The sequence below is a fragment of the Salmo trutta genome, chromosome 3 (assembly GCF_901001165.1).
Source record: "Salmo trutta chromosome 3, fSalTru1.1, whole genome shotgun sequence".
NCBI classification, from domain to species: domain Eukaryota; kingdom Metazoa; phylum Chordata; class Actinopteri; order Salmoniformes; family Salmonidae; genus Salmo; species Salmo trutta.
The window spans coordinates 50,009,379-50,024,031 of NC_042959.1; the positions used below are offsets into that span (position 1 = coordinate 50,009,379).

General features: G+C 45.8%; 1 protein-coding gene across 1 annotated transcript in view; it reads right to left on the reverse strand.

The window, feature by feature from the left end:
- Positions 1 to 11,555: 11,555 nt before the first annotated feature.
- LOC115165450 (uncharacterized protein C1orf232-like) overlaps positions 11,556 to 14,653 on the reverse strand; it is a 44,614-nt gene continuing 41,516 nt past the window's right edge. Inside the window, exons 3-5 of the mRNA XM_029718579.1 lie at positions 12,465 to 12,542; positions 12,136 to 12,242; positions 11,556 to 11,928 (exon numbers count right to left, since the gene is read on the reverse strand). Coding sequence (XP_029574439.1) covers positions 11,556 to 11,928; positions 12,136 to 12,242; positions 12,465 to 12,542 — 558 coding nt within the window. The remainder of the gene's footprint in view (positions 11,929 to 12,135; positions 12,243 to 12,464; positions 12,543 to 14,653) is intronic.

The window sequence follows — 14,653 nt, forward strand, 5'->3', positions numbered from 1 at the left end:
TCGGAAATGTCCTGATTAGAACGCAGCCAGACTCAGAGGACTGGCCGGCAGGGAGGATTTGGTAGTTATTTACTGTCTTCTGTCTCTCTCCCTCTAATTGCCGACTGTTTATCTGCATGGAACGAGTTGACACATATTCCCACGGATCAGGAAGCTAGACCAAGTTAGGGCCCAGGATAGGGGGGTAGAGAGTGTGACTTAAAACACACAACTCCCAGGCTTTTTACAGGGTAGTAGGTCTGTTGTCCACTGTCCAATTTAAGTGAATTACTCAGTTTCTGGAGCAAACGAACGTGAGGTAGCCTCGGAATCTAAGCTATGTGTTAAAGGGCATGCTAGTAGATACCATAGACTTCCAGCCATTGCGCTAACACTAGTTAGCGTTGGTTCGCCAAACAACCTCTAACTTCCTTCATACTGAACACAAATGCATAAAAATGGTATCCATGAGTTCATCCGACTCTGGGGAAGTAGACAAAGGGCATCATTGCCACAATCCCAAAGTATCCCTTTAATAAGATGTCTAAGCTCAATTTAGAGATAGGTAGTGGAGGTGGCTCTGTGCATGATCCCCATGGGTAAGAGAATGAGCGTATAGACGGAGAGCAGAGTGTAGTATCACTCCTCCCGATGGGGTTTCTCCTTAGGCTCCTGTGGGATTGCCTGCTGTGCTCCAGCCCCGACTGACCAAAATCAAAACAGACCAGACCAGACCAGACCAGTGTTTGTGTGTGTGTGACCTCGCCTACAGTCGCCCACTGCTCTGGGGTTTCGCCGTTCCTTATTTAACGCCCGCCTGGTTGGCATGGAGCGGAACGGCCCTCCACCACGGCGCCATGCTGCTCAGGACCTCCCCTGAGATAGCAGCCAAATATGGCGACCATAATATTAGAGGATATCTGCTCACCACACTGTCCGCTGTTGAAACTAGCTAGAGTTAGTGTATGGCGTCCATAGTAGGAAGTCATCAGTTCTCAGGCAAAACTCCAATTGTCCATCATAAGTCATTGATGACCAAGAGATATGTGTAAATGAGTGATATATAGGGATGCACAATCTGAACATCTGTGGGCACTGACAGGGAGGAGTAGGACCCTGATATAGAGCGGAGTCAAATCTTCTCTCTAATTACTGTATATCAGTGATTATAAGTCAAAAAATTTTACTTTTTAATTTCCTGGATGGCCAGTGAAGACTTTTCTACAGTGTCCTATAGAGGGTAGCTCTATATGTATCAACTTTTTCAGAGTAACCACAAAAGATGATTTTTATTTATACATTTATATACATTTCTACATTTATGCTTATACAATGATCAGCGGGAGAACATGTACTGTAGGATAACTGAATACACCGAATCTCCAGTTAATGAGAAGAAACCAGCACAGAGAGAAGATTAAAAGAAGAGATGCATAATGCTTTGCAGGGAAGTCTATTTATATGCAACCCTCTGAGCAATTTTGTTTGCTTGGCTGAGAAATATCCTTCATTAACGTGGAAATAACAACAAACATTCCTCTTGCAGGAGATTCGCTAATTTGAACTGGAGAACGAATGTTTATTCAATCAAAAGTAATGTATTGCCTGTGATATTCGTGCATCAAGGCAAACCCAAATGAGCAAACAACAACTGTGCAAAGTGGCCCAAATATAATTATTCCCTCTAAAATGAATAAAGGACATTTCATTCTTCAAATTACAGACAGGGGATGGCTTTGTCGATGTCTTAATATAGGCCTTTCTGCAAATGACCCTCAGGCACAGTACAGACGAGCTGGGCTCTGTGTGGTCCTGTAGGGTGCTAAAATGACATGGAGGGCTAGAGACCGCCCTGAGGGGCCAGAGCTTAGCCCAGGTGTCTAATTGGTTAATTAACCTGTCACTCAGACAGGTGTAAAGTTCTTGAGTGACTCAATTAGGCCTTCCTCAAAGCAAGTCACCTGCATGATGTCACCTAAGTATGTTGACTGAAGGGATTTGCACAGCACTAATCCAGGCCTTTTAACTCTGAGAGCGGTCGCTCTATCCAACGTTTGGCCCAGTCAAACTGGGCTTAGAGTTTGGTTTAGAACAATATACACTGAGAATACCAAAAAATTAGGAGCACCTTCCTAATATTGAGTTGCACCCCCTCGTTTGCCCTCAGAACAGCCTCAAGTCGGTCGGGGCATGAACTCTGCAAGATGTCTCTACAGGATGCTGGCCCATGTTGACTCCAATGCTTCCCACAGTTGTGTCAAGTTGTCTGAATGTCCTTTGGCTGGTGGACCATGCTTGATACACACAGGAAACTGTTGAGGGTGAAAAATTCAGCAGCATTGCAGTTCTTGACACAAACCGGTGCGCCTGGTACCTACTACCATACCCCGTTCAAAGGCACTTACATTTTTTGTCTTGCCCATTCACCCTCTGAATGGCACACACACACAATCCATGTCTCAATGCCTTCTTGAACCTGTCTCCTCCCCTTTATCTACACTGACTGAAGTGGATTTAACAAGTGACATCAATAAGGGATCATAGCTTTCACCAGGATTCACCTGGTCAGTCCAGGTTAATGGAAAGAGCAGTGCGTTAATCTAAGTAACATAATACAAACATCCCCATAAAAATCTGTCAGTTTAAGCTAGAGATATCTTTTTTCTTTTTTGCATTGGAGGCATCTCAATCCACCGCATCCGCACTTCCACTCTATGAAAAGGGGAGACACTCGCGAGCACGATGGCGGTATCCATTCTGCTCTACGACCCCCCACAAGTATCACGGGACTCGTCTGAAGGTAGCCGGTGCCTGTTTTTCAAAAAATGAATATGAGGATGAAGGACAAACACTTCAAAACCTTGTTCCATTTGATTTCTTTTTGGACATTTCTGAATATGTTATTCAATGTGTTTCTTTAAAGGCCTGAATCAATATTTTATCCCAACATTTTTATTATCTACCTAAAGGGGTCGTAGAATTCCATATCAAATAGCTTCATGATCCATAGTATGACCATCTTAAAACAATTCCATATGTCAGCTTAGAACCCCCCCTCCCCCTGCGGCTTAGACTTTATTGTTCTTAATGTTTTGTATGCTCAGTGTATGAGGGAAAGGAGGGATACCTAGTCAGTTGTACAACTGAATGCATTCATCTGAAATGTGTCTCTCGCATTTAACCCAACCCCTCTGAATCAGAGAGGTGCGGGAGGCTGCCAAAATCGACATCCACGTCTTTGGCGCCCGGGGAACAGGGGGTTTAACTGCCTTGCTCAGGGGCAGAACAACAGATTTTTACCTTGTTAGATCAGGATTCAATCCAGCAACCTTTTGGTTACTGGCCCAACGCTCTAACCACTAGGCTACCTGCCGCCAATGGGGTCCATCTCATATACTAATAAACCACAAATATGATTCAATAGCCCTTGCGACATCCAAAGAGGATTGTCATATCTGAGTTATCCCTTTGTATTGTGTATTATCCTGTTTGTGAGGAGGCACATCTTACATTTTCAGTTTTATGGCCAATTGAGTCCATACAGGTCAAGGTTATAGCCCAATCTCCACTTCCCTACCCCCCCAATCCTCACTATCCCACAATAGCGCTGCCTCTTGACAACCTCTATCAACTCTCCATCAACCTCCCAAACCCCCCCCCCCCCAGTACCCAGCGACACACCAGGTTCCCAGGTCAGTCCGACATAGAGACGGAAGAGCAAGGCGGCATGAGGAGGAATTCCTGTCAGGGCCCATGGAGGAACGACTAGCAGACACGCGGACCAGGGTTTTTAATGACAACCTGATGACAGGCGGGACGGACGGGGGTATACATGGCTACCGCAGGTGTAAGGGGGAATGTGAGGAGGAGAAGTGGTGGAAGACGAGCCCGTGGGTCCAGAATGGATATATAGGCCCATCTGCCCCCACCATCCATAGGCTGTTCTAAGGCACTGATCTCAGACAAGATATGAAGCATTGAAGTATGGATATTATCATTTGGTTCTACCATTCGGAAGACTAATATGACATTTCCTCCTTGGCTTGCTATGTTGAGGATGATGATTTTTTTTTGTTTGATACTGCCGTATCTTTACGCTAGGACTGAGCACATTTCCATTAGCTGTGGAGGTTCCTTCCCCTGTGGGGTTTAGGAAGGGGAGAGGGCTGGGTTTGAGAGGGGGTGGGGGGGGGGGTCTAGCTGCAACACGGGAGCAGAGCAAAGAACAACACCCCAAACAGCTGTAGAAACAGAAATGTGACACGGACAGGGGTTTTGTGAGGGGTTTCTGAACGCATCCTGCATTCTAGAGCCACCGTGTTCCAAATACACAAAGCGAAGACAAAACTCATAACACCACTTCATGAGGGTCACTTTGTATGTCCAACAACAACCAATGGCACGGTTTTGGTTTGAATTGCATGATTGAATTGATTAAAATGAATCGTCCTTATTAATTGTCAGAGAAAGATGTAATTTGCAGCTCAAAGATGGTTTCACTGCGGATTATATAAAGTTTGCGATAATCCTTACATTATTTGACTTAACGCATAGCAGTTCTCTGCTCTAACTCTTTATGCAAAACATAATGGCCGAGGGAAAGTCAATATATCCATGTTAAGCAGGCAGCAGGCTTCAAGACGGCAGAGATGAACATGTACATAATTGACTGAGAACTTATTGACTCCCTGGACATTTAACAGTCAGTCCCTCAACCCTTGTTACAAACCAATAATAATCACCATAGACAAATCAATTGGTTTACAGAGCACTGAGGCAACGGTCCCAAGTTTGGGAGGTGGGATAAAATGTCCTGCAGTGAAAGAGTGGAGGAGGAAAGAGAGAGAGAGAGACAGAGAGGTGGGGGATGGGGGTCGGGGTGGTCGGAAGGGTGGAGAGGCTGGAGGGCTTTCTTAAAGGCTTGCATGTGTTGTGGGAGTTTTGGGGGAGGTTGAGGGGTATGAGATGATGGTGGAAGGGAACTTAATGGCGAGATTACCCCTCTGATGGAGATAGTGGGGTAGATAGAGAAAAGGGGAGGGGTGTAGGGGGTGTCCCAAATCCACCCCGAAAGACCCAGGGGATTACAGAGGCTGAGATTGAGTTGGGCAGATTACGAACTGAGAGCTACATACTCTGCCACTCCAGTTCCTGTGAGAATCCCAAGGCAACGGGAATGGGTTAGAAGGAACAGAAGAGGGTGTGTGTGAATAATTGAACTCCTTTCCACCTTATGTTTCTCTTCCGGGAAAAAACCTTGGAGACTTCTTCACACTCAGCCAGGCCACAGATTTCAGATCAGCTCTCTGGGTTTAAAAGGAAGACAGGAAAAGCAATAGCTGTCAACTCTATGTTTTTTCATATGACTGCACTGTGAGCATGTCCAATTATTTAACATACACACACGCACGCACGCACGCACGCACGCACGCACGCACGCACGCACGCACGCACACACACACACACACACACACACACACACACACACACACACACACACACACTGGATCATCAACACATTATCACTTCTGGATTATGGGTGCATGACAGAATTCCTCTGAGTGAGACAGAGGCCAGAACTCTATACGAAAAGGGAAAGTCAAGTAAACCCTCTCTCGTTTCTCGGCAGAACACTTTGATTGGGAGTATGAGTGTTCTGGCTCACACTACTTTGGCTATCTGCTGTTTTTCTTTGATAAGAGCGTTAAGGAGCTGATTCTGCCCATCTGGCAGGTCATTTACCCCTTAGCTGAAATAACTATGAGATAAATAATATTTTATAACTATAAACTGTCAAATAGGAAAACCTGTGAATCCAAGAGTGAATCCAATGATTGGCCTGTGCATTCTGACACTTCTGTCTGTTTTTCCATTGGAGATGGAAATGTTTAATAAAAGTTCAATTAAAAAAGAAAAAGCAAAGCTATTCAAAGGTGACCTCTTGTGAACTGAAGGGCTTTGTCCTCTCCAAGCTGTTAAGAGATTATTCCCCTGATTGGCCCTGAGAGTGAACAGCAGGCCAGGTAGACATCCACAGGGGAAACCCAGGTGAACAGGTCAAAAACATACCCTGTCCTCCTCACATCTGTTTTCCTTAAGTGCTTTGTGTGTGTGTGTGTGTGAGCGTGCGTGCATGCGTGTGTGCGCGCGTGTGTGTGCGCGCGTGTGTGTGCCAGCCAGTGTGTTGATTCACACACCTGGTTCACACAGGTAGGTTTCCAGATGGGACTGCTGCCTGTGTGTGTGAGTCATCAGGTCTACAGAGACATCCACCTCTAGTCTGACCGTCACCCGTGGGTGCTTCTGGGGATGGAGGGAGGAAAGAGGAAAGCTCCTTGTGGAAGAAGTGTGTGAGTAAAACACTGGCTTTATTGTTTGTTTTTACTACGCTTGTAAAAGGAGAGACATCAGAGCCAAATTCAAAAAGGTGGCGTAAGTGTGAGCAATATAACTTCAATATTTTTCCATGTGAGACGAAGACATGAAAGCTTTGGTCATTTTCGAGGTCTGTTTCATACTTAGGGTAGCCTAGTTGGAACTTGTCGGGGTTAAAACAGACAGCCCAGTTGGCTATGCTTGAGGTGTGACTCAAACTGACCAGGACGACATACAGACTGGACAGGATGAAAATGCAACGTCAACTTACAGCTATAATCACATAGCAATTTGATTCAAACCAATCATTTTGAAATATGTTCTAAAAATGACCACAGACGGAATAGTCTCCTGCTGCGCTCATCCTGTTTGTATGATGGATTGAAATAGCTGACCAGTAAAGGGCTTATGGGTAATATCCTCTTCACTTGTCTGCCATTGTGTTTGAGTGGATCAGTTTGAGCAAGGTGAGGCACAGTATTACTAATCTTCATCACATAAGCAGGCAACACAAGGGGACAGAACATACATGGGCCGTATGGCACAGGACGCACGGTTGTTCCAGAGAGAAAGAGCGAGACGGACAGAGCGACAGAGAGAGAAAGAGAATGAAGAGAGATAAAGAGGGTTTTCAAGTGTCTCCGTACACCCCTATGAAAAGGCCTTGTGGTTTGGGTTACATGTTTAAACGGGGATGTACAGCTCTCAACAGGGCAGGGCGCCAGACAAGACAACCTGTGTGCCTGGGCATCTGTGAGTCATGTAATGTCAAGATAAGATTAAGTACTTCAACCTAAACATCCTAATCTAGGGGTTGGGCTTGTTGTGGCTCACTCTGTTACAACCTTCAAAACCATTCTGATTCTGCTTGCTCCCTTTTTTTATCTCTCTCTTTCTGTCACTTTCTCTGTCTCTTTCTCTCAGTCTATCTCAGTCGCTGTTGCTGTTGCTCTCTCTCTATCTCTCTCTTTACAATTTCTCAAATAGGTAAATTAATAACCCTCCACTTGAACATATACACACATATATACACGACAAAACCTATTCCCCCTCAGGAGACTGAAAAGATTTGGCATGGGTCCTCAGATCCTCAAAAGGTTCTACAGCTGCACCACCGAGAGCATCCTGACTGGTTGCATCACTGCTTGGTATGGCAACTGCTCAGCCTCCGACCACAAGGCACTACAGAGGGTAATGCGTACGGCCCAGTACATCACTGGGGCCAAGCTTCCTGCCATCCAGGACCTCTATACCAGGCGGTGTCAGAGGAATGCCCTAAACATTGTCAAAGACTCTAGCCACCCTAGTCATAGACTGTTCTCTCTGCTACCGCACTGCAAGCAGTACCGGAGAGCCAAGTCTAGGTCCAAGAGGCTTTTAAACAGCTTCTACCCGCAAGCCATAAGATTCCTGAACATCTAATGAAATGGCTACCCAGATTATTTGCATCCCCCCCACCCTTTTACACCGCTGCTACTCTCTGCTGTTATCATCTATGCATAGTCACTTTAATAACTCTACCTACATGTACATATTACCTCAATTACCTCGACACCGGTGCCCCCGAACATTGACTCTGTACCGATACCCCCTTGTAGGTATTCTCACTGTTATTATTTTACTGCTGCTCTTTAATTACTTGTTACTTTTATTCTTATTCTATTCGGGTTTTTTTAAACTACATTGTTGGTTAAGGGCTCGTAGGTAAACATTTCACTGTAAGGTTGTATTCGGCGCATGTGACTAATACAATTTGATTTGATTTGATTCGGGGACCACTATTCTTGTGTACGTCGTGAATTGTATGAAATCACTGTTGACTTGTCTCTGACGCACGTTACACATAAGCTCAACCAAACACATTTGCTTATCCCTTTGAGGGACTCAACATGCTTATGTGACCCAATGCTCACTGACACATATTTGAAGCCTAGACACCCAGTAAACTTCAGCACACCGGAGATCTGGCCTCATCCTCATTGTCTCCGTGTGCCCTCATCTCCCCTCACTGAAGAGTACTCTCAGTTCAAACTGTGAACACAGTCTGTCAATGTGCACTTTGTGATTCCCTCATGCTCTACAAACTCCATGCCCACAGAATGGCTGCATCCTGCGGTGTTTACGTGTCAGAGAGTGCAAGCACGTTACTAGGTATTTGTTTTAACATCAGATAGGCCTATGGTTTGAATCTGGAATAGTCATTTGAGGGGAGGGAAGGTGACTTGAGGGGTGGGAAGGGGACATGAGGGGTGGGAAGGGGGGATGGGGGGTGGGAAGGGGGGATGGGGGGTGGGAAGGGGGGATGAGGGATGGGAAGGGGACATGAGGGGTGGGAAGGGAACATGAGGGGTGGGAAGGGGACATGAGGGGTGGGAAGGGGACATGAGGGGTGGGAAGGGAACATGAGGGGTGGGAAGGGAACATGAGGGGTGGGAAGGGAACATGAGGGGTGGGAAGGGAACATGAGGGGTGGGAAGGGAACATGAGGGGTGGGAAGGGAACATGAGGGGTGGGAAGGGAACATGAGGGGTGGGAAGGGGACATGAGGGGTGGGAAGGGGACATGCCTTGTTGTGATTCAAACATAGGCTGACAGCTGTGGCATCACCCTTTCTCTGTCAGCTGTCACACTGCCGCACGCTACAGAGGGATTGTTGTATAGCCCAGTGACGAAAGTGGATCAATATAAATGGATTCTCTTTTCACTGTCAAGAAATAGAGTAAGTCCATAGGGGAAATAAATGGGGGTTGTTTGAGGATGTGGCAGTCTATATAGTGTACTACTTTTTACCAGGGCCCATCACACTGGGCACAGACGTCAATTCAACGACTATTCCACGTTGGTTCAACGTCATTTCATCAAAATTATGTTGAAACAACGTTGATTCAACCAGTGTGTGCTCAGTGGAATAGGTCTCTGGTCAAAAAGAACGCACAATGTAGGGAATAGGGTGGCATTTTTGGACACAACTCAACCAACTCACTGATGGTTCCAAGTCAATTCTCCAGTTGGAAGTTATCGTTACTTCTACTTTGCCAGTGGATTGAAATGTTTTCAACATAATTTACTAACATTTTGAGCCAGGAAGTGTGTCGGTTAGACAGGAAATGGGATTGAGAGCAGACAGAGGGGATGTGGTGGAAACAGAATGCTGAGAGAGGAAATAGAAGAGGGAAAAGGAAAAGACAGAGAGAGAGAGGAAGGGAGAGGTACTGTAGTCTGTCTCTGTCTGTAAATGACTATAAAGCTGTCCATCTGGGAGGAAGTCACCGATAGGAAATATGGGCAGGCCTGTATGTATTTTGGATAGATTATAAATATTAACGGTTAGGGTTAGGTTTTCGGGTTAAGGTTAAGATTAGGTTTAGGGGTTAAGGAAAATAGGATTTAGAATGGGACTGAATTGTGTGTCCCACAAGGTTAGTTATGCAAGACTGTGTGCGCATATATGTGTGATAGAGGGAGAGAACTTACCTGACGTTAAATAAAGAGTAATTGAGAGATATACTGTTGTATAACAGGTGACTGCAAGTGAGAACCATCCAGAGTACTTTCCAGTAGTACCGTACTCACTGAGAAGTTGACCCATGACTTGGCAAAGATCGCCCCCTGCTGTTGACTGCAGAAGACTTCCGTCTAAAGCACAACCTTGTAATCTCTTCAAACTAACCCCTGCTCTCCTCTCCTATCCCCACTTATCTTCTGTCCAACAACAAGGAAGGTCGTGACTTCACTGACCCTGAGGGTGAGCGGTATGAGACAACGGTTGGACCCATGCCATAGTAACCAGGCCATGAATCACAGACAGACAGACAGACGCACAGCATGACCAGGCTCACACAGACATGCACACATGACAACAAGGCTCAAGGGGTGTCTTCGATCTGCCCACACTAGTCCCATCGACCTCATGCGGTCTTAGCACGTACAAGAGTTCACATGTAAGTGAATGACTCTCCCAGCTGCAAACGCCCTCCTCCTGTCGCAGGGGCGACTGGGAGAAAGGTCTGGCTGTCATTTGCTTACATCCTCTGTCATGTTCTCACGTGTGCATTGGCTCTTATGTGGTTTGGGCTCACATGCAAGCGTGTATCTTACAGGGTCAATATTAAACGAGAGGCGATGTTGTCCCATGTCCCACCCCAGTGTTGAAGTCAGACCTACTTGCCTCACTGACCTGTCATCCTTTACGGTGAATTATTATCAGTGTTTATTAGAGCACAAGGGGTAGCAACACATCAGAACAAAACGTTTGAAAAGCGTATTGAAAACAGAAAAGACAGACAGGAAATAACAATATGGACACGTTACTGTCTTACAGACAAGTGTCCCAAAAGGACTGCGGTAGGGTCACGCTGCAAGTGTGTTTTGTAGGGGCAATAGAATAAGTTACCAGTCTCATGCCCAAATAAGTTCAACCCAAGACACTCAAACCATGACCTCCACGCACCTGTCAGCCAAAACAGTTACCCAAATATTATGTCCTGAAAAGCCATGTAATCCCAATCATTCAACTTTTGCACATCCTATTTCCCCCATTCTTAATTAACTTCACAAGAAAACATGAGATATTTCCTATATACATTGCAAAATGGTTTTACAGTGAAAGCAAATTTGTATCAGCTATGAAATCCCTTTCCAAATTGGTGCCATAATCCAACACCCAATCCCACTATCCCTCTCTGTGTGTAATCTGTAATTTCTTAATCTGGTTTTGTTGGTTAATTGATCTAATCCAGCCTGTTTGTTGGTGTCATTTTCAGGTATGAGTCCTATGACATTAACTAAATGCCATCTACTGTAAGGGTGGCAGTGCTTGTTCAAATGCTGTACAGTTTAACACTATGGAGAAGGTATGGAAAGGGAAGTGAGTGCTAAATTCCAAATCGACCCCTAGTCCCTATTCCCTTAGATCTGAAAAGTCAAGTTCTACTGGTGTTGGTGTGGTGGGTACAATCTACACCTGAGCAAGTAGAATGAAGATGATAACGGGTTAGGAGTAGCCTGGTCCCAGATCTGTTCACGCTGCTTTGCAAACTCCTATGGTCACTGTCATGCAATGTTTGCAAGACAGCATCAACCGATCTGGGACCAGGCTAGGCTAGGAGGGCATTCGGCCCCATGTACCCCCTCATCCCCCTGACCCCACTCAAACCCTGCCCCAGACCCAGACCCCATCCCACCCCCTTACAGCTGGCTTGTTAGTCTTGCTGTCCAGACATGCTCTTGGTCTTCAACTCAGCCAGCTTGCCTGTGACAAAGTTCCACTTGAAGGGCGTGTTCTCGCTCCCTCCTCCCAGCATGGCGTATTTGGAGAAGCTGGTGTTGCTCCCTCCTCCTCCATCTTGACTCTGCTCTCCCTCCGTGTTCTCCCCCTGGTAACTCTCCCCCCCTCCTCCCTCACCACCTCCCTCCCCCACCGCCTCCTGACCCTCCTCCATCGTGCCCGTCTCGTTTGCTGCGGCTTCAGCCTGTTTCGAGGCGGCCATTTGTTTCCAGTTGGTGGCGAAGCTACCCCAGAATCCTGAGGGTCTGGCCGGTCTCTGCGGCTCCTCAGGCATCACTGCTAGTGGACTGGGGATACAAGGGAGGGAGGCCGTCATTTTGTGTATCATTATATGTTTAACTCAATTAATATGATTACATTATTTATATATTTATTTATTGAATTAAGCATTAGTCCATCAGACATGGCTAATATTCCCATGTTCAGGAAGAGGAGGAGGAAGAGGAGGGGGCGGGGGAATAGAGAGCTGTGTCAAAGAGTAGAGTCCCACTGACTGGTCTGGGACAGGCGGGCTCTCAGTCTCCTCCAATAGCTGGTGTTCATCCTCTTTGTTGAAGAGTGCTGACATCCTGTTCCAGCCTTTAGCCCCAGCACCCTGCATCTGAACACACACACACACACACACAGTGTCAAAAATGTGTGTGTGTGTGCGTGCTCTGGAGCACTGTCCAATGCCAATCCTTCGGAATGTGATTAATGTAAGATGAACGTGTAACATCTGCATTAAGTTCCATGCCGTGTGTGTGTGTGTGTGTGTGTGTGTGTGTGTGTGTGTGTGTGTGTGTGTGTGTGTGTGTGTGTGTGTGTGTGTGTGTGTGCTTACTCTCTTGGCCATCTGAGACACTGCATTGGGCCCCTCATCCTCCTGGACAGGGCTCATGTCAATCTCTGCATTATTGACCTGGGAACACAAGCCCAGCAATGATCATCACACATTTATATTGTCAGCCTCAGCACAGCAGTGTTGGTAGCGAAGTATTGAGCTCTGTGTAAAAACACATGCTCTACTCGTCTACCCTGCTTTCAGTGCATTCGATTTATTGGTAATGGTTGCCCTCTAGTGGGTTAATATAGACACTACAAGCAATTTCCAGAAAAATAAATACACAGAAAATGTCAAGGAAAAGTCTGTCATTGAAAATGCTGGACAGTGCCCAAATAAAACACAAAATCCTCATTTGTAGCAACATCATTTACTATATTGAAGAAGTCAGATTGGAGTTATCCCTGTGGATTGCTTTTAATCCATTATGCCAAAGATAATAAACTGAGGGAGAATATACAGCCTACTTTATTTCTGTATCCACTTTAAGAATAGAAAAAGCTGCCACAGAGTTCATTTCCAAGAGGGTAAATATACTTCGCTTTTCTCAGACATACAGTAAGAACGATGACAGCTTAAGTCCCCCCCATAACTCAAAGAACTCTAAGTAAACTATGTTTTCAGACATCATTCTAACGCAGTATCCTTCCCATAAGCCCTGTCACCATGTAAAGGACATAATAATGAAATATAATATTATTCATTATGATCTAATAGGCAAAACTGATCGTAGATCAGCACTCCTACTCTGAGACTTGAATATGGGGTCTTGAATATGGGGTCTTTCTGTCTGTATCCGTCTCATCCCCTGTCACTGGAACGCCATCTAATCTGTGTATGCAGCTCCAGTTCGGGATCAGGTTTCCCGACGTTCCCGAAGAACTGGGTCATCCTTGTTCCAACAGCCTGCACCAATCCCGGACACATCAGGGGTGTCGAGAGACAAGAAAAAATCCGGAGAACTCAATCATCGAAAGACCCTTGGATTTTTGAAAAACCTGATAGTATGCCTGATAGCACTGATAGCTTATCCATCATATTAGCTAACGTAGGTTACAGTATGAGGGTGGGGTGAAAGTTCATATGAATTAACCAGTAGCTACTGCAGACAGAGTACTATAGCAGCGATTTGGGTTTCGAATTTGTAATTGAAAGCCTATGCTACAGTGATTAGCATGTTTTGGCCAAAACTATAACAGAGCACGAGAGGAACTGCTCTGTAGTTTCCTCAAAGTTCCAGCAGAAATAAGCCTTTGAGAGCGGAGCAAAATTATATAAGTCAAACTTCAACAACAATGAATAAGCAAACCAACAGATCTGTCGCTGTGAGAACCCACAGCGATCCTAAATGAGAGGTTGTGTGTATCAAGCGTCTCAGAGTAGGAGTGCTGATTTAGGATTAGTTGTACCTTTTAGATCACAGAGCAAGACATCTGCAGGGGAAATCTGCAGATGAAAGATAAGCTTTTTATTCTCTACCTCTTCCTCCGTGTACTCCTCTAGGTCCGGGTTCAGGGTCTTCAGCACTTTGCTCTTGTACACTTTCCATATGGGATTCATGCTTGTTCACCCTAAAAGACCTCTAGAACTGTTGAAACAACTCTCAGTAAGGCCTCGCAGCTTCTTGAGGCAGACCGCCCTCCACCAAGTCCCCTCTTCAGGTCTTCTCAGTTTGGCTAATGCCCTTTTCCCATTCGTACACTTCCAGCTCTTAGACAACGACTCAGCCTTGACGGAACTTTGACCTGACTCACTCTAGGCCTGTCTAGAGTGTAGTAGGACTGTGCTGTTTCATGTTGTATCCCGATTAAATTGTCAATGTCTCTTGTCAGGAACACAGGTTGCTGGTAACATCCCTATGAAGCATCTGATCAGTTAGAGGAATCAAGCAGTTGCCAATGTGAACACACACACACACACACACACACACAACCCCATGCATGTACGCAACCACACACACGCACACACACCGTCACGGTTCAGGATTTAGGCTGCATCGGTTACCTGGAAACAGGTGTGGGTTTCCTCATGTATTTTTCAGCAGGGCTCTTTTCCAGAGGTAGTGGGGCCATTGTCGGCTGGCACCGCTAGACTGGCCGCTGTAACCCTAACCCAGTGGGTGGTGGCTCCACACTGGTGCCATGTTTAGATGCCCGTTGCACTCTGATACTGATTAGAGTGTATTTCCC